Source organism: Vipera berus (assembly GCF_964194415.1).
Source record: "Vipera berus genome assembly, chromosome: 9".
In the NCBI taxonomy this organism is placed as follows: Eukaryota; Metazoa; Chordata; class Lepidosauria; order Squamata; family Viperidae; genus Vipera; species Vipera berus.
Window position 1 is genome coordinate 6,486,640 of NC_138212.1, and position 25,322 is coordinate 6,511,961.

The window sequence follows — 25,322 nt, forward strand, 5'->3', positions numbered from 1 at the left end:
TTCACAAGGTTAATGCTGTGTGGAATGAAACTATGGCTGAATCTGGATGTTCTGCTGCAGATACCACGAAGCCTTCTCCCAGAAGGTAACAAGGAAAACAGGTTGTGAAGAGGATGTGTAGTGTCCCAGATAATCTTATGGACCCTGTTCAAACAACGCTTCTGTGCTATGTCCTGGATGGAGGGGAGGGAACTGCCAATGATCTTTTCAGCCATCCTCACCACTCTGCACCGCCTTCCTGTCTGAAGCAGGGATGCTTCCAAACCAAACTGTGATATTTCCCTTCTGCTCTCCAGACCTCGAGCTGCTGAGTATCTAAATATCAGACTAGCATTTCAAACACGAATTGACCCAACCATCTCAACCACCATTTGACCTCAAAGACTTTGTGTCCCACCTGACAAACATTGTCTCTCTCCTCACATGGACGGAGAACATCTCTGGAGATTCTCAGTCATCCAGGTCCTAGTTGTCCCAAAGATGCTTATTCACGAGGCAACTGGACTGCAAGAAAGTCCAGTTGCCTCATGAAAAAGCATCTTCGGGACATGAAGGGAGAACATTTTTGAGTAGCTGTGAGTAGCTCCATGCATAGACTGCTTTTGGTTTTCAGCATCACTGCACTTAGCTCTTCCCAGGAAGCCCCATCTTCTTAAATATTTTGAGGAACTAAGAATTCAGTCTGCTGTAGCGCAGTTTCCACTTTCTTCTGTCTTATTCTCCTGGGGTGAAAAAAAAACTCACCTCATGCCAGTTATTTCTTACCCGTGTTATGAGAAAGAGAAAAATCTGGGCCTAGTCGACCATTTTGTATTCTGTTTGGTAACTTAGCGTGAAGAGCATCTCCGAGAGGAACTGAACAAGTGGAATTTCTCAAAATAGAGTTACTGTCTGTGTCCCCTTTCTGGAAACCCCCTATAAGCATATTGAATAGCTAATCAATTCCCCTGTAGCAGAAACGCACTGCAATATAAGGCTTTGTCTCCCTTTGTGTCACAGTTCCTGAGCCCTGGTGGGCTGAAAATGCTTATTTAACTGAATTTTGTGAGCTTGGATAATTGGTGCAACTTGAAGTAGACTCACTCGTATGTTCAGGTAGCTCCATGGACAATGTGCATGAATCTTCTGGCAGTGTATGATTTCCATGGAACGGATGTAGTTATCAAAATTAACCCTCAGAACTTTGTTCCCATCTTTAGACTCAGTGTTCATACCTGTAACAAGTCAAAAAATTTAACAGAATAACAAGAGTCGGAAGGGACCTTGGAGGTCTTCTAATCCAACCCCCTGCTCAAGCAGGAAACCGTATACCATTTCAGACAAATGGTTGTCCAATCTCTTCTTAAAAACCTCCAGTGTTGGAGCACCCACAACCTCTGGAGGCAAGTCATTCCATTGATTAATTGTGTCAGGAAATTTTTTCTTAGTTCTAAATTGCTTCTCTCTTTGATTAGTTTCCATCCAAGACTCTCATGGCTGGTTCATACAATAGGCTAAGCTGGTTAATTTTAGCATTGTTTCATTTTTCTTTGGTGCCTCAGTGTTCTGTGAATGCAAACCATGTGGTTAAGTTTACGATTCAAGAGAAGTTCCAGAAAAGATCTATTCAGTAACAAAAGAAAAGTAGTCCATTTTGCCAACCTAGCTACTTAATAGACACAGGGCCATCTGAGCACACAGATAACAACATTTTTTCATTTGCATAACATCCAGGGTGAAATAATTTTGTTGCAAAAATGCCTCGGTTCTCAAATAAATAGAAGGGTGGAGCAGCACCCAGCTTTTCTTGGGAAAGAGGTCAAAAGAAGCTTGTAGGAAGCTTGCAATATTTGCATTATTTGAAGGTTTGTAGATTGTGCTTCAATGGTTTTGTGTCTTAATATTCATCAGGTGTCTCCAAAATCTACCGTTTATTCATAAGGCCACAGTGAACTATCTCATTACTTTGCACTCTTTCAATGGGTGGAAAATGGACTTAGGACATGCATCTTAGTTACTCTTCTGCTCCTATTTTCAACCCAAACTGACCTGCATCTAGACAAGTCACCTGTTCTGGCTTGCATTATGAATCAAAGGTTAAGGCAAAATTTGTATCTCTTAGTTAGAATTTTCCACCCATATCCAGCTTCATTTAATGCCTCCAGCATTCTTCCCTAACAGCAGACCAATCCAATAGTTATATGTTAAAGGTCTATCCATCAAGTTTGAATTCTCTCCTGTCTGCTTTGTCTCATGATTTTTTTGGGGGGGCTTCTGAATGTTTCTCAGTAGGCTGCTCATCAGGATGATTATTTCCCTCAAGATCTGAAGCAACCTGTCTCTCATTTTCCTGTTGTGAAAAATGGATAAAAAAGAAAAACTGGAAAAAAAATCTAGTGGTTAAGGCATCAGGCTAGAAGCCAGGTTATGGTGAGTTCTAGTCTCATTTTAAGCATGAAAGCCTGCCAGTGGCTTTTGGCCAATCACCAGGAGACTGTGGGTTCTAGTTCTGCCTTAGATTATGAAAGCCTGCTGGGTGATCTTGGGTCAATCACCAGCAGATTGTGAGTTCTAGTCCCACCTTAGACCATGAAAGCCTGCTGGGTGATCTTGGGTCAATCACTAGGAGTCTATGAATTCTAGTCCCTCCTTGGCCATGAAAATCAGTTGCGTGAACTTGGGCCAGTCACTGTCTCTCAGCCCAACCTTCACAGAGTTGTTCTTGTGGGGAAAATAGGAGGAAGGAATATTGTCGGTGATCACCACCTTGAGTTAGTTATTTCTAAAACAATAATAAAGGCAGGGTATAAATAAATAAAATAAAAATAAAAAGTTGCAACTGGTATTCTGTCCCACCTTTTGCTCCCAAATGACCCTTGAAGGCCTGTTGTAATTGAGGAAAATACCATGCCCTTCCCCTTGCACCCACATTTTCCACACTTCTGCTTTTTCTGCATGCCACTATCTTTTAATATCAGAAAACATCTCCCTGCAGTTCTCTTTCTCACAGCAGAATCAGCAAGCACAGGTGGTGATGTGAAGAGAAAGTAGATTATTTAGCCACAATAACGGAGAAAAGATCTCACCGGAGAAGGAAAGAAATCTGGAACAAGGAACCAAGGTATAGTTTTGTGGTGAGTTTAAGTAACTTTTCTGAGGAAAGTCATGGTGTATTTTCATTCGAATGCTGATCCTCTGGATAACTCTTGACTCAGAATAATTCAGAACATAAATCCTGATACTGGTTTGAGATAAAATGTGTGTGTGTGTATGTGAGTGGTTTTTTTTTTAAAATTCCATTTATATCCCGCCCTTCTCCGAAGACTCAGGGCGGCTTACAAGCTTAGCAGTAGCCTTCATTCTATGTATATGCCTTCCTATTAGGGCTTTCACACACACACCCAAGCGGCATTATTACAAAGTCAGCTTAATTGCCCCCAACAATCTGGGTCCTCATTTCACCTACCTCGGAAGGATGGAAGGCTGAGTCAACCTTGAGCCTGGTGGGATGCGAACCTGCACTAATTGCAGGCAGCTGGTGTTACTTAAGGAGGCATTAGCCCACTGCTCCACCAAGGCTCCTTTCCCCCAGAACTGAGAGAAAGCGACTGGCAGGGATAGAACTGTTAGTCTTCCAATCTGGCCTCATGTCTTACAACCACTACACTTAACTGTCTCTTGAAACTGGGTTTGAAATGCTTTCTTTTGTAAACCAGAACTCAATCTGGAAGTTAACTCCACTTTGAAGTAGAACTCAGGATTGCAGAACCGTAGGGCCATGCATAAAAATAAGATGGCTGTGGCAATTGTCTTCTCATTCCTCTAATGTTTTCCTTCACAGTGCAAGAAGTTTTTGATTCTTTGACGTTGCTGTAGGGATGCTTTCAATGTATATATATATATATATATATATATATATATATATATATATATATATATATCAAAGAGTTATTTTGCTGGTGTTTGCTGTTTCAAGGCTAAAGAGCATGCAGATTTTGCTGCATTTGATTATCTGTGTCTCCATTCTGGAATTTTTTTCTGGCTAGTTTGGTTTCCTAATCAAGAAACAGTCCATGGAGAAATTCCTTCTTCCTTGGGGACTAAATCAAAATGCAGGGAGGCTGAAGCCTAGCTACAAAATGAAAGAACTGTTCTGTACCAGCCTGCTACCGGCCCTGCAGCAAAAGCAGGGACAACCCCTTTTACAAGAAGGCAAGAGGCTGGAATTACGCCTGCCAAATTTATTGCTACAAAAACAAACGGAACAAGACACAAACCAAGAAACAGGAGCTTTAAGAAACAGGAACTATCCAAGCGGTTGCCTTCAGCAAACCAGCCCTCCCACACATTCCCCTTAAATACAGTTCAGGGCGTGGCCTCTCTGTGCCTCCTTCTGAGGTTCCCCATTGCCTTCCTCTGTTTACTCCTGATTGACTGCCTCCTGCGTCGGGCGTCCTTGAACAGGGCCAGCTGTGGGTCATCTTCATCCACGCTGTCAGGCTCACACAGCTGGGTCTGCGTCGTGACCAGATGAGAGGGGCCTGGCTGGGGGCTCTCATCAAGCTGTCCAATCCCCTCAGCAAGCTCTTCAACACCCCCCTCCTCCTCCTCTGAGTCGTCCAACCCAACTGCCAAACCCACAGGCTGACCCTGAATCACAACAAGAACATTCACACAACTCTCTGTCATCTCATAAATGAGATAAGGGCACAAGAAATCCATGGGAAGAATTGCTTCTTCCTTTAAGACATGCCAATGTTAGTTCCCCTACTTTAAAAGGAAAAGCAACCAGACCTTAACACAATCCATTGCTAACATGAGGGACAGAGGGTAACTAGGCCTTATACCCCAAAGGGAGTCTGTCTAAGCTACTATATAGCTCAGGCTGGAGAAAGAGGCACAGAAATATGATTACTATGCCCCCACTTAGATATAGGACTTGCTTTTGATACCCAGCAGTTCTAGAATTCTTTCTTAATGGCTTCCTACTTTTTCTACAATTACTTATTGGAAGTTCATTGATTCTGTTGTTCTCTAACAACTTTGGGAATTCTCTGATGCACAGTAGATAGTCATGAAGCTTCAGATCATACACCTCTGTCTTAGGTTTAGTGCAGGGGTGTCAAACTCAATTTCATTGAGGGCCGCATCAGTATTGCGGTTGCCCTCAGGGGGCCGGTTGGTTATGGCCAGGGTGGGCGTGGCCTACTGGGTAGGCGTGGCTAGAGTGTATATAGCCTACTGGGTGTGCATGGCCAGCTCTACATCGTTGGCATCAAGGGTGCCTATGGGGGCCCGGGCAGGAGTGGGACAGATCTGAGGGTCTCTGGCAGAAGGAGGGTCTCTAGGCCAGGGCCAGGGCAGTGGGGGCCGTTCCCTCACTGTTTCCAGGATGGCTTTGCGGGCCGCATGAAACCACTTTGCGGGCCGCATCCGGCCCCCGGGCCTTGTGTTTGACATGTCTGATTTAGTGGGAAGGTCAAGAGACATCAGATCTGAAAGCTCTTGAAGGCGGCCTGACCTTCAAAGAAGGATTCTTTCAGAGTTTCCTTTCCAGGAGGCTACTGCAAAAGGTTAGCATAAAGTTACAGAAGTCACAGCAACTGGATCGTCTTCCTTTTCAATATTCAACTTATTTCCCAAGTTCTTAGTCTATTCCCCATGGCTACTGTATGAAGAAGTACGTTGTCCTACCTTACTACACAAGAAAATCAGTGACGGTACTAGGAATGTGAATCTCTCTCCAGTTCTAAGTGTACCATCACATGTTCCCCAGTACAATGTACAATGAGAAACAGGATACTCACATATCTTTCAGCTAGCCCACACGTCAATGTCAGCGGAAGATGGTGCACCATACCTACCAGACCTTCACCCAAACGTGTTCCTTTGAGCAAACACAGAACATGGAAAACATGGAACAGTAGTTCCTTTTTCATAAAATCAGAAGAGATCGTTGAAAAAACAGCCAGAGGTATTTTCACTGCAGCTCTATATAACTAATTCAGGAAGTAAGTTGACAGTTTACCGTATTTTGTTGAATCAAACCAACTCTCTCCTTCCTGTCTGGAGCCGTTGTTTTGAAGAGTATCAGAATCTGCTAAGAGGAAGTGGGAAACCAAACAGAATCTGCACTGTCTATTTTACTTTTTCTCACAATTCCCCCCCCCCATCCTAAACTAACACTTTAAGGTAATTAAGAGTAATTTTGGTTCCCATAAAAATACTTTCCCCTTTCCTAACTGACTAAATTACTGTAAGATCTCTTCTTAAGATTTTTTTTAAAGAAAAGAACATATTACCTCTTCTGTAGACCACAGACTTGTATCCAAGCATGCCCAAATACTGTGCAAAACAGATTTGGATGATGTTAAAAGACAAATATGTCAAATAATAATCATGTTGAAGGTTAATAATTGTGACTCTTGGGATTGTTCAGCCTGGAATCAGAGAGAGAATCACTCGTTAACTCATCTATCTTCCAAAATATTTAATCACTGGAGGTTTTTAAGAAAGGACTGGACAGCCCTCTATCTGAGATGGTCTAGACCAGGGGTAGGCAACCTTGACTCTTTTATGACTCGTGGACTTCAACTCCCAGAATTCCTGAGCCAGCCACGCTGAGGGGAAAGGGAGATGTTTCCATGCTGAGCCATGCTGGCTCAGGAATTCTGGGAGTTGAAGTCCACGAGTCATGAAGGGGCCGTAGTTCCCCCATGCTGGCTCAGGAATTCTGGGAGTTGAAGTCCATGAGTCATGAGGGGGCCATAGTTCCCCATGCTGGCTCAGGAATTCTGGGAGTTGAAGTCCATGAGTCATGAGGGGGCCATAGTTCCCCATGCTGGCTCAGGAATTCTGGGAGTTGAAGTCCACGAGTCATGAGGGGGGCCATAGTTTTCCCCATGCTGGCTCAGGAATTCTGGGAGTTGAAGTCCACGAGTCATGAGGGGGCCATAGTTTCCCCCATGCTGGCTCAGGAATTCTGGGAGTTGAAGTCCACGAGTCATGAGGGGGCCATAGTTCCCCATGCTGGCTCAGGAATTCTGGGAGTTGAAGTCCACGAGTCATGAGGGGGCCATAGTTTCCCCCATGCTGGCTCAGGAATTCTGGGAGTTGAAGTCCACGAGTCATGAGGGGGCCATAGTTTCCCCCATGCTGGCTCAGGAATTCTGGGAGTTGAAGTCCATGAGTCATGAGGGGGCCATAGTTCCCCATGCTGGCTCAGGAATTCTGGGAGTTGAAGTCCACGAGTCATGAGGGGGCCATAGTTTCCCCCATGCTGGCTCAGGAATTCTGGGAGTTGAAGTCCACGAGTTATGAGGGGGGCCATAGTTTCCCCCATGCTGGCTCAGGAATTCTGGGAGTTGAAGTCCACAAGTCATAAAAGAGCCAAGGTTGCCTACCCCTGGATAGGGTCTCCTGCTTGAGCAGAGAGTTGGAGTAAAAGACCTCCAAGGTTCCATCCGGCTCTATTCTGATTTATTGATTTCAGGTGAATTCTGTTAACATAACCCTGCATTGATAACCCATTCAAGTGACAAGGTGGTCTGCTTAAGATAATTGAACAAGTTATTCCTAGATACTCCAAGCCCTTTGGATGCACTTCTTCTTCGTGTTCGCCAGGCATCTCTATGACCATTGCCAATGTATTTCTTTGGCTTCTTGCAAGCACACCAGATCACACGGCTTCTCTTCCTACTACAGAGCTCCTCCTTTCACATAAATATCAAGGTAAAACAAGATGCCAGCAAACGAGAGTGCTTGGTGGATAAGGCTTCTTCCCTGTAAGAAAAAGAGACTGTCTCTGTCTTTGGCAATGATCTTGGCCCTTCTCTGCAAAGGTAGGTGGCATGTACTAAAGTAAGAAAAATATGGAATTAAAAAATATTGTCCGGTTGACATGGGGGATGATAGGGTTCAACATATCCGGTGGACAGAAGGTTGTTCTACTTTGATTTCAGCTTCCTTTGGAGCAGTGGTTGCCACTCTCATACTGGAGACTGATGACATTTCTACAAAATTTGATTTATTTACTAGGGCCCAAGTTGATCAGGAGCAACTTGCCTGTTTTGAGAAGCTAAGAAAAATCAGCTTTGGTTTAGACCACGGATAGGCAACCTTGGCTCTTTTATGACTTGTGGACTTCAATACCCAGAATTCCTGAACCAGCCATGCTGACTCAGGAATTCTGGGAGTTGAAGTCCACAAGTCCTAAAAGAGCCGAGGTTGCCTGCTCCTGGTTTAGACTTTGATGAGAGATCTCCAGAGAATATTACGGCTATAAGGCAGAATGAGAAACTAGCAATATTGTAGACGGAACCCCAACTGTGTAACCAACTCTGTAACCAGATACAGAACATTGTATGAGTTATTCCCAGACAGGGAGATCTATAAATAAAGATAGTGAGAGATCTAGAGAATTCTTAGATGAGTTTCCAACAGCTGAATGTTGGTTGCATTGGTGGCACAGGGGTTAGAATGCAGTACTGCAGCTACATCTGCTGATTGCCAGTTCAGTCCTCACTGGCTCAAGGTTGACTCAGCCTTCCATCCTTTGGAGGTGGGTAAAATGAGGGCCCAGATTGTTGGCAGCAAGAGGCTGACTCTGTAAACTGCTTAAAGAGGGCTGTAAAGCATTGTGAAGTGGTATATAAGTCTAAGTGTCAAACCTGCATTGAACCTGACTGAAGACATCTTGCTCGTTTTCGGTTGCCACGTGATTGGGGGGGGGGAGAAAGAATGAGACATTTTATGCTAAACAATTCTTTGTCCTGTGGGAACCAAGGTCATTTCTGTTCCTTCAACTTGGGGGGTTGAGCCTAATGTCAGAAAGCCCGCCAAACTATTCTATTGGGAAACGCAGTTGATTGCAAAGGTTTTGGGGTGGGAATTTTAACTTTGTATTACTGTTTCTTTTGGAGGGGACTTTAGTCTGGGTTTCACTTTTGACTGTGCCGATACTTTGTAACCAATAAACATGTTCTTAGAGGAAAACAATTAAGAGTTCTGCTTGAATTGGTCTCATCTATCGGAACCATGACACTAAGTGTTATTGCTATTGCTATTTTGTCTGCAGTCTTTACACATCTCTTGATTCAGTCTATCCCTTCCAGCTGAGATGGTTCAACCAATTGGCAAAGTTCACCTTTTTGTCCTATAAGGAACTGTCTAATTATTTTTTTTTCCTTGCATCTTTTTAAACAACAGAGAATCATTTCATTGTAGAGTTCCATCTATTATTTATTGTCTTGGACACTATATCTGTAGTGGACATATCACTCTAAACTTGGCTTAACAATAGACAATTGCTGTGTTTTTGTTATGTACAATTCCCAAACACCAAAAGTACACCATGGTTCAGCACAATGTTCTTGTTCGCCAACATAGCCAAATAATGCCATAACATAGAGGACCCTTAGCTGCTGAACGCCGTCTTCTCTTTCAATCTCTGGAGCCCACTGTTGTGGTGGAGAGGGCGCACAGTGGACATATGGCCTCATGTTTTGGAGGGCTTGATTACTTGTGATGCTTTCCACTTTATGAGTTAGTCCTACAAGAAACCTCAAGAGGTTTTCCAGTGCTTTCATTTAGGCTTTGTCTGTATCCAAACTAATTTTGTTTTGTTTTTCTTGGATCAGGAATCAGAAGTCAAGGAACAAAGGATTATAGTATCACTGTGCCTTCTTCTGTCTCCGTGCAACGTGGTCTCGCTGTTTATATTCCGTGCCAGTTCACTTATAAATCGGAACACCTGCGGCAGCATGAGAGTATAAATGCTTACTGGATTAAATATCAGCCACAATTATCCCCCTGTTCTCCATTGGTTTCTCATGCCTGCAGGCCTGTAGCTACCAATGACAAAAGCCAGACAGTCAAACATTCAACCAAGGATCGCTTTTATTTATTAGGAGATTCAAATAAAGGAAATTGCTCCCTTGTCATCACGGAGGCTCAGATAGAAGATGAAGGACAATACTACTTGCGAATTGAGGGGAAAAGTCAAGGTCAACTAAAATTTTCTTTTGTCCAAGAAATGGGACATACTTCACCTTGTGTTTATGTGATAGGTAAGCAGTTTTCTATTGTTGGATGACTTATTCATTTTGCTGAACTGTTATTGTCTATTATAAAGAGATCAGAAAAGATCTACCAGTAGGAGATCAGCTATTAGGAGATATCTATACGTTGGGTAAAAAAAACACAAGCAAGATAGCAACTGTGACTGTGTGACTGAAGCCTCATTTCATTACATGTGCATTACATGTGCATAACATGTTATAAAAAATTGCACCTTCAGTCACTTCCAGTGCCCGCCATTTTGCCTTTTTGGACTTTCTTCCTCTATCCCTCCACTCCTTTGGAGGCCTGCAACTACAATGATGAGCAAAGAATTGCCTCCTCTCCTTCCAATATCTTCCAATGTTGACTCAGCAAAGGAAATGAATTAGATTATGTCCTGCCAATATTAAGTACCAAAGTGCAATCTGTGGTTGAGGTCCCCTTTGCTGCTGTAAAGCGGGGGTCCCCAATCTTGGCAACTTTAAGACCTGTGGACTTCAACTCCCAGATTTCCCCAGCCAACATAGCATACCTAGCTGGGGAATTCTGGGAGTTGAAATCCACAGGTCTTAAAGTTGCCAAGTTTGGAGAACCTTGCTTTAAAAGGGGAGATATGTTACTTGATGCCTTCCAGATATTTTGGATTATAGCCCCTATCACATGTGTTGACCAGGAATTGTGTTCACAATATTTGAAGGACATCAGGATGCCATGCAGTCAAAACAACAAATTGATCACTGCTTCTTAGCACAAAAAGAGGGGGTGCTAGCGATATCACTATGAAGGAAGAGAAGGCAAGCCAAGTGAAGGAAGTATTAAAATAGATCACTCTGGACAAGACCCCCAAATAAAAGAAGTGTCTGAGAAATTGCCCAAACAGTATTCAATGGTGCAAAAAGGTACATGGGAAAACAGAAAAAAACAAGTAGGAAAACAACAACAACAACAACACAAATCTCTTTCCTACATACCCTGATTCTCACAGAATTGAACCTATTAACCATAGCACTTAGAGTTATATACCACTTCACGGTTCTTTATAGCCCACACTAAGTGGTTTACAGAGTCAGCCTATTGCCCCCAATAATCTGGGTCCTCAGAAGAATGGAAGGCTGAGAACCCTGAGCCAGTGAAGTTTGAACTGCTGACAGTGGGCAGAGTTAGCCTGCAATACTGCATTGTAACCACTGTGCCACCATGGCTCTCTTCTTCTATATAAGAAAGTAAGACTTTAGGAAGAAGCTGGGTGGTGTGAATGTTCCAGCCAGGATTTTTAAAATCTCTGTGAAAGAGGTGTTACCTTTGATTTTAAGGACAGCATTCTTTACTTTGCCCATAGCACCCAGCTGACCTTAACTGATCTCAGACAGCTAAGGGTTGAAGCTGTTTGGTGCTGAATTAAGAGACCAGTAAAAAAATCCCAGGGCTTAGATTAGAAAGTTGACAAAACATTCATGAAGGTTGCATTGGCAAAACCTCTTCTGTATCATTGCCTAGAAAACCACATGCATATTTCTCTGATGTCATCAGGAGTTGAGCTTGACTTATTCTTTATTCCAACCTCCGACTCTAAAATGCAGCCACCAAGGCTGATTACATTGTAATCTCATATTTATACGCGCAGTAGTCAAAGCTTTCTGTTTTTCTGTCTTTCGTGAGCTTGCTGGCCCTGTGTGCCTTCTGGGCAAGGAACTCTCATTTTTCCTCTTCCTACGTTTCAGAACCACCCCAGAAAATCAATATCACAGTAAACGTGATGGACTCAGGACACTATGGTAAGATTTCAAATTGTGGATGTTTTTGCAGATTCCCTTCAAGCCTAGTACCAGAATGCTGACTCTCTGCTCTGTTCCCCAAATATTCTTGCAAGCTTGAAAAGCTCTCCCCGTTTTATCTGATCATTCCCTAAGCAACATCTCTTCCCCCCATCTTACAAGGTCAAGGTCATTTGCATTATATATTTCACGAATGAAACCAAACAACAAAATATTCAGTTATCTTGATTTTCTGAAATTATGCCAAATCTGGGGAGGTGGCTTCCAATATGCAGTTTTGGGTAGCTCCCTGTTTGATGCTCCTAAATGCTTGCAGGCTCATCAGAATGGCAAAGGAAAGAGGGATTGAACCGTGTGATAGCCCAGGAAAGAACCACTGTCAAACTGATCTGTATTGCTGATGGTAGACCAACTCCCAACCTATCCTGGATGAAGGGGAACGAGAAAATTGCTCAAGCCATGGATTACATTCAACTGAGTGAAATTGGACCAGAGGATGCTGGAAAATATCAGTGCCTGGCAAATAATCAGTACGGATCAGTCAAGACGACGGTGGAAGTTATTGTCCAATGTAAGATTTACTTCTTGTTGGGTTATATACAGTAGCTGAAAACACTCATCCACTGTAGCTTGACTTACAATGATCCAGCAAACCCTCCCACTTCAACTGCTGCAGCAGAACATGGTCAATACATCCTTACCCAGGTGAATCTTCCATTAGTGGGGCTCTCCACAAGTGAGTGTCGATGTGAGTGCCTGTTGACCATCATTCTAGGTGGCCTATCAGAAGGTCTTCTTCTTTTAAATAGGCTTTTATTAAAAGAGTTTAGCTCATAAGAAAGAAAAAGACAAGAGCCTTGGTGGAGCAGTGGGCTAATGCCTCCTTAAGTAACACCAGCTGCCTGCAATTAGTGCAGGTTCAAGTCCCACCAGGCTCAAGGTTGACTCAGCCTTCCATCCTTCCAAGGTAGGTAAAATGAGGACCCAGATTGTTGGGGGCAATAAGCTGACTTTGTAATAATGCCGCTTGAGGGGTGGCCGAAAGCCCTAATAAGCAGGAATATACATAGAATGAAGGCTATTGCTAAGCACATTGATTTGTGCTTCTTAGATTGTAAGCCGTCCTGAGTCTTCGGAGAAGGGTGGGATATAAATGGGATAAAAAAAATGTGAAAATGTGACCCATGACATCCATCCAGGTTACTTAAGTGACTGTCTCATCTCACTGGGATTGGTTGCTCCAACAGCGCTGGCAGAGGAGCCATACTGCTGGCCCCACCAGTCAGGGTGTTCTGGCTGGTGTGGTCCAGAAGACCCATTTCTGCCATTGCGCTTGCATTCTGGAACATCTTGACCCTCGGAATGAGGTCATCTTACTGACCTTCTGCAAGACCCTGCAGATCTGTCTCTGCCAGCTGGCTTGAAGATTCAAAGGAGGGTCTTCATGTGGGCTGGTTTATCTGATTAATATCAGATCCTTCCTGTTTATCCTATTCCCTCCCTACCCACCTTTAGCTATTTATTTTGTATTTTTATACTTTTGTGGTATTTCATTTATATAGTTTTATTTTTTTTTAATATTGTAAGCCTGTGGTGAGATGAGTGGCCAATAAATTTGAAAAAGAAAAGAAAAGAAAAAGGAAGAATAGTAGGTAGAGAAAAAAAAAGAGAATAGAAAACATGTACACTGTCAAGCACCCGGGAGTCAAGGAGATTCCGGCAGTTCAAATGAGTATAAAGATTTATTGCAAGCTTAAGCTCTCTACAAGAATCTGAGCTACTAACAGTCAAGGGAAATGAGCAAGAGATAAGAAAAGCATTCAGGGTGGGCTGGATTTAGATCTCTTGTGGGCATGCAAAGGCTCATGACTTATAACATGTTTGACCCCTCCCTTGGGTTCAGCCTGGTCATCTCCTACATACATGTATGTATGCATAGTTTTTGCATAAGAAAGAAAATAATTTTGTGGTTTTGATTTGAAAAAACAGATTATAGAAAAAAGGGGAATTGAGAGAGTGGTTTGATTAGAATTGTGTGTATAATTGGAAGCTACTTCATTATAAATAGCAGAAGGTCTTCTTGTGGTCCCTTGAAGAAGATCCCTTATGGCACCAAGTTAATGGTACCATATCTCTTAATCCTTTGTCAGCCACAGCTGCTGCCTTACAATTATACAAGAACTAACAAGGAACGGCGCCTTCTACAAAAGTTGCCATAAGCAGCAGTGCTCAAACTACAAATTTCCTTTCTTAAAAACATTTCAGTTGCATCTCCCTTTTAGCACAAAAAAACAGGCTACACACTTTTGAGGGGAAGTTACAATGGTATAAACTGAGGAAAGGAATATGGTTGTGGTGTTCTATTTCCTAAAAGAAAAGTTGAGCAAGGAAAGCTGGATCCACTCGCCGAATCCATTTCTCTGATCTCCTGCTTCAAACCCTTTTCTTTCAGCTTTTGGTGTGCTTCGCTTTGGAGAGACATCTTTATCAATCTATTCTATTCTGTCTTGAAGGCTGGGGATGATGGAAATTATAACCCAAAGTACTGGGAGAGATACAAGATTAGAAAAGGCTGCCTCAGGGAAAATGAAGATTATTTTCCCCCCTAAAAGCAGATTAAAAAAAATCTTCCTCAGTAAGAAATTGTATTGAAATGCTACGGGTTGTGCAGCTGCATCTGTAGAATTGCTGTAAGGATGGAAAATCTGATACCGGCTTGTTTCTCTAGGAGTTGCCACTTTTTTACTCCTAAAACAACAACAACAACAACAACAACAACAACAAAACAAATCTAGATTCTCAGAATGCCAAAAGGAAGTTTAAATTAGAAATTATTCTACATCATTCTCTTTCCTCCTTTCCCTCCTGCAAATAACGATGTGAAAAGAATACACGATGTCCCATTCAGGAAATGTGTACAATACACAATGCGGGAAATATCAGTAATTTGTGAGTCAGTAACTCATAAATGTTACTCGTCCCAGCTTCTTCCAACCTAGCAGTTCGAAAGCACGTAAAAAATGCAAGTAGAAAAATAGGGACCACTACGGTGGGAAGGTAACAGCGTTCCGTGTGCCTTTGGCGTCTAGTCATGCCGGCCACATGACCGTGAAGACGTCCTCGGACAAGCGCTGGCTCTTCAGCTTTGAAACGGAGATGAGCACCGGCCCCTAGAGTCGGAAACTAGCACACATGTGCGGGGGAACCTTTACCTTTACCTTTTTAACTCATAAATGTGTACTTGATTGTCGGGGTGCTAGGCTGACGGAATGGGACAATTGGCCGCAGCCATATTGTTGTAGCCACTTCCTGCCCCCCTACCCTAGCTAACCCCCTGAGGCCGTGGTGAAGTGTCTACAACATGTGGCTATGGCCAATTGTCCTAGACCCCTGGGCTGAAGAGTACAGAATCCACACACCTTGGATCCTTTATTTTGAACTTCGGACTCCTCCTTCTGTCACTGAAAAGCCATGAAAATTTGGCTCTTTAGCCTTTGGCGAGAGAAAGTGCAACCCCTCACTTCATCACACTTGTCATCTAGTGACCAGATGCAATCTTTAAGATGCCCTGTCTTGCAGGCCAGAGGTTTTATCTTTCTTCTCCACAAAACTTTTTCTCTCATGGAGCTTGATGTGTTGTTGTTTTTTTTCTTCAGATCGTCCAAGGATGCTGATTTTCAAGACCTCCCAAACTCACAGGAGAGGCTCCATACTCACCCAAGGTACCTTAGGGTGCGACTATGAGCAGGACTCCTCTGTTTTCTGAAGGAGGCCAGTGGCTGGCTTGACCAAGGCTCTCTAGCTCTTTCATGGAAATGATGGATGCTTTACTCTGGTTTCAGGTTGCTCCGGGGAGCTGGCCAATGGCTCTGAGTTGACAGCCCAAGAAGGTGACTTGCTGGAGATATTCTGCAAAGCAGATAGCAATCCTCCAGGCAGAGCGAGTTGGATGAAAGGCGACAGCCATTTGCAGAACTCTCCAGAAAACCAGTTGAGACTAACCAATCTGACAGTTGAAGACGAGGGTGTATATATGTGCAAAGTCACAAACTCGATTGGCTTTGTTAATGGGACCTTCCGGCTCTATGTGACATGTGAGTGAACCACGATGCTCTAGAAGGCACTTCCTTCTGGAGGGAAGATATTAAAGCTGTTGACATCTTGAGCTATAGGACATTGCTCATCCTTGGCAGAAAACCCACCAAGGATCCATTCTGTGGAAGAGAGAAAGAATATGAGAGAGATTCCTGGATACCACAAGCCAACTAGGACGTTCATAATGAGGGAGGTGAAATGAGATCTGAAGGGCCTATAATAGGAGAGCGAGACTCTTATGAATGATGCTTTTATCACTATGGCAGCCCTAGGTTTGGAAAAAAAACAACGTGGCACCTTTTTTCTTTTCATGTAGAGAAATGAAAGTCTTAACTAAATTAAAGACCTTTGAACTACATGGCTCTTTTGTTTTTGTTTTTTTCCAGATGCCCCCAAAGTCAGCAGAAGCCCCCAGAAAAATACAACCTGTTATTATCACGACAGTGGCTTCCTGTGTAGCTGTACCCTGCATGCTAAACCACCCCCCCAGATCGAGTGGGAAGTGGATGGGGAGAGGATAACCAGGACAAGAGGAAACCAGAGAGTCCAAGCTTTAACCCAGAAGAATGAAGTCACCAGTACCTTAAACTGGACTGGCAGCCTGGATAGAGCTCATAATATTATCTGCATAGGGAGCAATTCTTATGGAATCCAAACCATGCAATTCCTGTTGAGTGCCAAGGCAGACCCAACTTCAGAATCGTCCACAGGTAAGGAACTCCACCAGGCGCGTGTAAGGATACGTGGGAATTATCCTCGGGGGAAGGAGGAAAACCCACAGCCTAGGCCAGGGATGGGCAACCTCGGCTCTTTTATGACTCGTGGACTTCAATTCCCAGAATTCCTGAGCCAGCATAGCTCAGCATGGAAGCCTCTCCCTTTCCCCTCAGCATGGCTGGCTCAGGAATTCTAGGAGTTGAAGTCCATGAGTCATAAGAGAGCCGAGGTTGCCTACCCCTGGCCTAGACAATAGTCTGATAAATGAAATATGACTTTCAAGGAAGGGTGAAGACATTTCAGAAAGGACCCTCCGTGATTTTTAGGAGAGTAAACGTAAGAGAAGGGGGAGGTCGTTTTAGGCTGGCAAATTTCTGCTACGGGTACTCCTTGAAGGAGAATTATTTGTAGCTGAGGCTTGAAATGAGGGGTCCTTGGTGCTCTCTCTGAGCTTGCTTGTTTTCTTGCAGACATTTCATGACCCTAACTAGGTAACATCATCTAGCACTGATGATGATGTTACCTAGTTAGGGTCACGACACATCTGCAAGAAAACAAGCGAGCTCAGAGAGCACCAAGGACCCCTCAGACGCCTCTTGACTTACAACTACAACTGGGGATCCGAACTTCTGTTACTAGGCAACAGGGTTGTTAAGTGAGTTTCACCTGATTTTAACAACCATTTTTGCCAGAGGTATTAAGCAAATCACTGCAGTTAAGCTTATCACACAATTGTTCAGCAAATTTGGCTCCGTCCCCATCATTGATTTTGCTTGTCAGAAGCCAGCTGGGAAGGTTGCATATGACAAGCACATGACGTTGGGATCCTACGGTCATCATCAACACCTGCTGGTTACCAAGTGCCCGGATTTTGATCATGTGACCATAGAAAAGGGCCCGATGGTCATAAGGATGGGGATCAGTTGTAAGTCACTCTTTTCAGTGCCATTATAACTTAGAAAAGTCCCTAAATGGATGGCTGTACATCAAGAACTATCCGTACGGATTCTTATCTGTTTCCTTCAAGACCATCTTGCTGATTCTCCATAGCAGGGATCTTCAAACTTAGCCCTTTTATGACTTGTGGACTTCAACTCCCAGAATTCCTCAGCCAGCGTGCCTGGCTGAGGAATTCTGGGAGCTGAAGTCCACAAGTCATGAAACGGCCAACTTTGGAGATCCCTGCTCTATAGTCTTGGGAACAGAGGTCTTCCTCTATCTCCATGCAGTATAGTCTTGGGAATTAGACTTACTAATTTCCCAAAATCTCTTACCAGACTATGACCAGAAGAAACTATTTTTTGGTTTTCTCCAGAGCTCTTGGTTTATTATTGCAGGAAGATCTAATAAGGCTTTGTTCATTGCTGGGTTCTGTGGAATTTTTCTGGGAGCTGGAATCTTCATGGTGTGTTTATTCCTGATCAGGTGAGTTTCTCTCCAGGTCATTATGTTTGGGTAGAATTGATAAAAAATCACACTCTGACCAATAACTTGTATCAATCTATAAAACTCACTATAAGTTAATCATAGCCAGCCCATTGCAGATTTTATCGATCCTGGTCCCCCATTCCAGATTCTAGGTTTTCAACACGTAAATGGTGAAATTCAGAAGCATCATTATGACAATCATTATGCTCTAGACCTAGTATATTTCAGCAGAGTTACAATGCTGAACAGTCTGTTAATTGTTCTGTTGTCAACAACAATGAAGAACTGGGCCAACATACTAAATATCGTTCTCTATGGGATATTTGACTGCAGAAAGACGAAAAAGGGATGGAAACAAGGAAAAAAGGTAGAGACTGTGTAGCAATATATGTGTGTTTATTCTATGCTTAAAAAAGATTCAGATGAAGTGTTTCAGATCACGCAGCAGCACTGGTATAGCATCTCTTTAAAGCAGCCACTCTTTCAGGCTTTGTCACACAGCTGCTTTAATAAGCCACATTAAATTTTAAAGATCCACAACTTTTCATGCATGGAATAGATCCAGTAGAATAAATGACATCTGTCACTAATTTTAATGGGTCTACTTTAGACAGATCTCAAAGTAGCTGGCAGCTTCTCTAGGGTTAGAAGAATACCGGATAAAGGGGCAGAATTTGTTTGAAAACAAATTGCTTGTTTGATTACTGTCACTAAGCTACTCCCAAGTCTGTGTGTATGTGTGTGTGTGTGTGTGTGTGTACACACACACACACACACACATATTAGTGAAGAAAACTTTCTGCTTGACTCCAGATATTCAGCCTAAACTATCCATCTGCCATTGTTACATTTGGGAAGAGCCAAAGTATGATTCATCCTACTATGGTGACACTATATGAATCCTTAGTATTTATATACTGTAGTGTGTACAAAGACACAAGCCCCCAACCCAATTTGATTACGATTTCAAATAAATGGAGTGTTGCATTGTTGTGGGGAGGAAATGCATCATTAATAAGAGAAAGAGATGGAAAAATGATGGATGTAATTGATTAGGGAATTGACACAAGCAAAAAGCTAGGGATTAAGAGATCAGTTTTAGGAGAAAAAAATAGAGAAGATTGTGGCTTCATTTCTGAAATAACTATTGCTGTACTAGTGGATTCCTCTAATAGTAGATATTGGGCTACATCAAGAGCCTTTAAACTCTTTGATGAAGTTTCTAATTGCTCATTAGCCCCCAAACATTTATTATATGACAATAATGTAATAAATATACAAAAATAATAGCAACAATCTCTTGGATAGTCCTATAGTACTGTTAGTTAAAGTAGTGTTGATTACCCTTTGGATAATCTCATCAGCCTTTGGGGTCAATATTGATCACTTTGGGGAACCCTGAATTAGATTATTTTCTAGGTCCCATCCATTCTATGACTCCACAGATGTACAGTGTAAGAACCTAACATTGTCCTACTGACTTGCTACCAGGATCGTCAAGCAGAAGAAAGCATTGTCCAAAGCTGGTCATGTCAAAGGAACCTCTTTTGAAAGAGAACCTCATGAGAAACCCAAGAATTCTAGTCAAATCTACAGCAACATTTTCCCAACGGTAGGTTTCACATGTAATTTTGCTCTCCTCATCTGGAGAATGAAGGAAGTAGTGAGTTCAGACTAAATTAGAACAGAAAAGAACAGAATACTTTATTGGCCAAGTGTGATAGACACACAAGGGATTTGTCTCCGGTGTATAAGCTCTCAGTGTACATGCAAAAACAACAAAGTAATAATAATCATAATAGTGATACCAATAAGAGAAGATAGTGGAACAGATGAGAAGGGTAAAAGTAATACAGCCGTACTACATGGGTAAATAGACATAAGACAGTACTGTGGGGATTAGGTGTTCAGCGAGCGATAGCATGAGGGAAAAAGCTATCCCTGTGTCTAGTTGTTTTGGCATGCGATGCCCTGAGGGGAAGGAGTTGATGTCCAAGATGTGAATGGTCTGTAAATATTTTCTCAGCCTTCTTTCTGACCTGTGCAGTTTACAGGTCCTCAAGAGAAAGCAGGTTGGTTGAATCGAGGTGTTTATTAAACTGAATTTCATCGCCATCTTCTGGCACTTTGTTCCAAATTACTGATCCACATGAGGAATGCAAAATGGTTGCTCAAGGAATCCTGTCAGATTCAAACCTAACAAAAGCCACCTTTCATTTCTGTGGCTGGTTTTATTCTTCCGTTCGTACCAAATCAGTTCTCGCTGTCCTAAACGATCCTAAGTCAGGGATTTTCAAAAGCTAACAACACATTGTTGTTGTAATCCTTTCATCAAAAGCCAACCTGGCATGTTTTTCTGGTCAAGCTGTAATCCTTCCTTAAATGTAGCTTGCCAGAAGAATTTATGATCTTTACTCCATTTGTAAGGAACCTTTACATTGGCGAAAAGAGCCTTGTGAAAAGATACATTAAAAAGCCAATGTATTGAAAAAAAGTCCCCAAATAACTAAAGCAGAGATCAGCAAGACCAGTCTTTTAGAAACCATCAGGCTTTTTCTGAAATCAGATAGATTCCTGGTATTTTTAAAAAAAATCTAAACAATTTTTGTAAATGCCTCCAGGCTTGTAATAATCTAATTAAAAGAAAAAGAAACCTATTTCTTAAAAACAAAATCTAACTCCTTTTCAGTTCTAACCTCTTTAGGCTCTGGTCAACCCCAAATGTTGACCAGGGCCTAAGTTAACCCAACCTTGAGGAAACTGAGGCATTAACGCTTCTGTGTGTCATATGTCAATGAGTCAAGTGCAGTTTTTTCCCCCGCTGTCATCTTAAATATTCTGCCATCACGCCAATCTCAGGAACGGAGAATAAGAATACAGGTAGTCCTCGAATTACAGCTATTTGCTCAGCGACTGTTTGAAGTTACAGCACTGCTGAACAAATGATAGTTACAACTGGTCATCTGAAGTATGGCTTGTCCCAGCACCCTTGTGATCATGTGCTAAGCATCCTGGTTGCTTAGCAACCTGTTTGCACTTAATGACTCATTGCCAAACACCCTGAGATCATGTGAACACCCTTTGCAGCTTTCTCTGCTGGCTTCCCCAGAAAGTCAATGGGGAAGCCAGTAGGGAAGGCCACATTTCACTGAGGTAAGTGTCCCCCACTCACTCAACCTCCTCAGTCCCTCTGAGCTCATGATACATCAGCCACTTGTGTACCCCACACACCTTCCCCAAGTGAAGTGGCTCCTTTTGTGCATGGCCACACACCCTCCTCAATTACATAGCCCCTCTTGTGCACTCCCAACTCCTGTGGCACCTTTTGTGCACCCCTGCACCCCTCCCTGATCTGTGTGGCACCTCTCATGCATTCCCATACATCCCACTGTACCCCCGCACACCCCCATTCATCCTCCTTGATCTGCTCGGCATTTCTAGCATACCCTCCCTGACCCATGCAGCGCTTCTCAAGCAACGCTGAGCATAGTTACACACCCTTCCTGAACCACACAACACTTCTAAACATACTTTTAATGCAGGGATTAGCGAAAACTTTAAGCCCTTGTTCATTAATAAGTTCATTAAGGCTGAGTGTCTTTGAACATTCTGAATCTCGCTTTGCAGCCTGGACTGAGCTGCTGCTTATATAAGATAAGTTAGTAACTGGCAAATTTCCCTCCTATCTCTTGGTTGTTTGTGCCCAACAATCGCTTAGAAAATAAGGTGAGAACAAGGAAAGAAAATGAGGGCTTTTCCCCCCTTTCTCCAAGAACATTGTTCCTTTCTTTCAGGGTCTGAGATTATCCCTGGTCAATAAGCCGAAAGCTGCTGGAGAAAGGAAGCCAAAACAACCCCAGGTCTCCACTGTTCCAAGCCCAAGGAGAACAGAGCCAGATGAATTGCAGTATGCTGCCCTAGAGTTCAAGCCGAAAAATAAAGACGTTCCAGTCTTAAGATATGACAATGTGGAATATTCAGCGGTCCACAGAAATTAAAGTCCTTGGAAGTGAGCGTTGGCTTTTGTGGAAGCAGGAGAGAAAGAGGATTGACGTTTTTGAACTTCAGTGCTGGGCTCCTGAAGATGCTGTGGATAGCCAAGAAATAAAGCATCAAACAAATCAGCTCGGAGTCATCATGCAAGGCACCAGTAACCAGGCTCAGATGATCTATTTCAGACACCTTATAAGAAGACCCAGCTCTCCGAAGAAGGCTGTAATGCTGGGAAAAGGGGAGGGAAAGAGAAGAAGAGGGTGAAAAGCAGCAAGGGGGGGGGGAATGGACTCGGTTATAGTGGCAATGGGGCTACCTAAGGACCATTCCAGAGAACGTTTATCTATAGGGTTGCTAAGAACTGACACTGACTTGATTCATAGTTAATCAATCATTCTTAAGAAATGCCAGATGTAATGAGGATAAGGCTACTTGATTAAAACTGCAATAATTCACACACACACACACATACATACTACTAAAACATTTGTGTCTCTCTGTCTACATATTTCAATTGGGTGAAACGGTGCATCGCAGAACAACGATTTTGGAACCAAGGTACCTCAAACGGCCGAACTTACAGAATGGGTCCAAAATCCAGGATCCAGGACTTCTGTAAGGATTAAAATTTGGCAAATTCATGGTCACTTCAGTGCTGCTGCACCGTTGTGCTCTTAACCAAAGTTTCAGTAGACTGGCCCCCTCCTTTAGCCACTGGAGATCAAGTAGATTGATCACACCCTAGCCCTCCAGTGGAACAGCACAACTCACCCTGGCCCTCTCGCTGCGGCCGTCTCACCCTGACCAACTTGCCCATGGACAACATGTCACAGAAAATTCCACGACCAACTCGCTTTGGGAGAACTTGCTGCAGGACTATTCAACAAATACAAAAGTTAAATGAATTTCAGTGGAATGGTGACCAATAATAATAAAGAAAGTCCACCCAGAAATACAAGCGTGACAACCATTTTGACAAAAACATGGTCACAAATAATAAAAGTAGCTGAATGAAATGAGTAATACAGTGTCAAATTGTCCCGTAGTAAGTTGTCCCATGGTGTGTTAATAATAATAATAATAATAATAATAATAATAATAATAATAATAATAATAATAATAATAATAATAATTGGAAGGGACCTTGGAGGTCATCTAGCCCAACCCCATGCTCAGGCAGGAAACCCTATACCATTTCAGACCAATGGCTGTCCTGTCTCTTCTTAAAAACTTCCAGTGTTGGAGCATTCACCGCTTCTGGAGGCAGGTTGTTCCACTGGTTAATTGTTCTCACTGTCAGGAAGTTTCTCCTTAGTTCCAGGTTGCTTCTCTCCTTGGTTAGTTTCCATCCGTTGCTTCTTGTCCTGCCTTCAGGCGCTTTGGAGAATAGCTTGGCTGCCTCTTCTTTGTGGCAGCTCCTGAGATATTGGAAGACTGATATTGGAGATATTGGCCATGGTGAGTTGGCATAGAACCCTCTCCTCCAGAGGCTGAATGGTCCAGTCCTTTTGCCAGTCCCTGGAGGGCGGTCAGCCATATTTGAACCATCAAGAAGTTGGAAGTTCCCACTGCCACTAATTTTTTTGCCCTTGAGCAAAATGGATTCTAAAGATGATGCAATGAATGAAGGACCATTTTTTTGTGGAAAATCTTCCATTTGTGACTTTCCCTATAGACAGGTTGTTCCACTGGTTAATTGTTCTAATAGGAAATTTCTCCTTAGTTCTAGGTTGCTTCTCTCTTTGGTTAGTTTCCATCCATTGTTTCTTGTCACACCTTCCGGTGCTTTGGAGAATAGCTTGACTTCCTCTTCTTTGTGGCAACCCCTGAGATATTAGAACACTGCTATCCTGTCACCCCTCGTCCTTCTCTTCATTAAACTAAAGATAAAGGTTCCCCTGCACATGCGTTTCCGACTCTAGGGGCCAGTGCTCATCTCCGTTTCAAAGCCGAAGAGCCAGCGCTTGTCTGAGGACGTCTCCATGGTCATGTGGCCGGCATGACTAGATGCTAAAGGCACACGGAACGCTGTTACCTTCCCACCGTAGTGGTCCCTATTTTTCTACTTGCATTTTTACGTGCTTTCGAACTGCTAGGTTGACAGAAGCTGGGATGAGTAACAGGCACTCACTCTGTTACACGGCACTCGGGATTTGACCCGCCAAACTGCCGACCTTCTGATCGACAAGCTCAGTGTCCTAACCCACTGAGCCGCCGCATCCCTTTTTTCATTAAACTAGGCACACCCAAATTCCAGCAATCGTTCTTTATATGTTTTAGCCTCCAGTCTCTTAAGAGGGCAGAATCAACATTGAGTGTAGAGTCAACATTGATAACAGGAGCGTAGAGCTTTGATTCCATTCCAAAATACCTTTGGAGTTTCAGTGTCAATCATCTCCTTGCAACCTGTACCTTCAAAACGTGAGTATTTTCTTCATGAACAATGACCAAGCTTACACAGCCAGCATTCTCAGCCCTAGCAGGAAACTTTTTAAAAATATTAGTCAGTTGGCATAAGGCTCCTCTTGTGACACTGTTGATGATGAAAAATGCTTTCAACAGGGTAATCTTTTGCAGTCTCATGCCGGAACAAACCCAGTCATTTCCAGGTGAAGAAAGCTGAGTTAAGGAGCTGGTTTACATTATTTCACACTGGGTCTTCAGTATGTCCAGGCTGCAGTAAGGTGCTTCTGAATTGTAGAGGAAGGGTGTGGTTCAGACACTGGGGTTTTTTTGAGACTTTTTCTTTATGCTTCCCTGAGCACAAAACACTTACACTTTGGAGGACTCATCCAAGTGTCTTAGTCCACGTGTACATGCAAGTCGTATGAAGGTATGATGGTGAAGTGAAGGCAAAGGATACATTCTGCATGATTACAGCTGATTTGTGGCCCTATACAGGTTGTCCTTGACTTACAACAGTTCATTTACTGACTGTCCAAAGATACAATGGCACTGGAAAAAGTAACTTTTGACTGTCTTTCCACGCTGACAACCATTGCTGCATCCCCATGATCTCGTGATCAAAAACCAGAGGCTTGGCGTTATTGATGGTGGTTGCAGTGCCCAGGGCTCTGTGATCCCCTTTTATAAACTTCTGACAAGCAGAGCCAATGAGGAAGACAGATTCACTTAACCACGGTGTTATTAACTTAACAGCTGCAGTGACTTACGTAACAACTGTGGCAAGAGAGGTCGTAAAGTAGGGCAAAACCAGCGGTGGGATTCAAATATGTGAACAACCGGTTCTCTTTGTGGATGCCGCCTCTGGAAGTC

The 25,322-nt window shown here is 43.0% G+C and overlaps 1 protein-coding gene across 1 annotated transcript; it reads left to right on the plus strand.

Annotated features, from left to right (window-relative positions):
• Positions 1-7,704: 7,704 nt before the first annotated feature.
• Positions 7,705-22,300, plus strand: LOC308672037 (sialic acid-binding Ig-like lectin 5). Its single transcript, XM_081334580.1, has 10 exons — positions 7,705-7,820; positions 9,618-10,046; positions 11,760-11,813; positions 12,130-12,384; positions 15,470-15,535; positions 15,656-15,907; positions 16,295-16,618; positions 17,963-18,050; positions 19,545-19,665; positions 21,848-22,300. The coding sequence occupies exons 1-10, from the start codon at positions 7,721-7,723 to the stop codon at positions 22,049-22,051; spliced, it is 1,893 nt and encodes a 630-aa protein (XP_081190706.1). The 5' UTR covers positions 7,705-7,720; the 3' UTR covers positions 22,052-22,300.
• The last annotated feature ends 3,022 nt before the right edge of the window (positions 22,301-25,322 follow it).

Coding starts and splice junctions, on each gene's coding strand:
- LOC308672037 (XM_081334580.1), top strand. CDS start 7,721: ATGCCAGCAAACGAGAGTGCTTGGTGGATAAGGCTTCTTCCCTGTAAG. Junction 10,047..11,759: donor ACCTTGTGTTTATGTGATAG/GTAAGCAGTTTT, acceptor CCTACGTTTCAG/AACCACCCCAGAAAATCAAT. Junction 15,908..16,294: donor CTTCCGGCTCTATGTGACAT/GTGAGTGAACCA, acceptor GTTTTTTTCCAG/ATGCCCCCAAAGTCAGCAGA.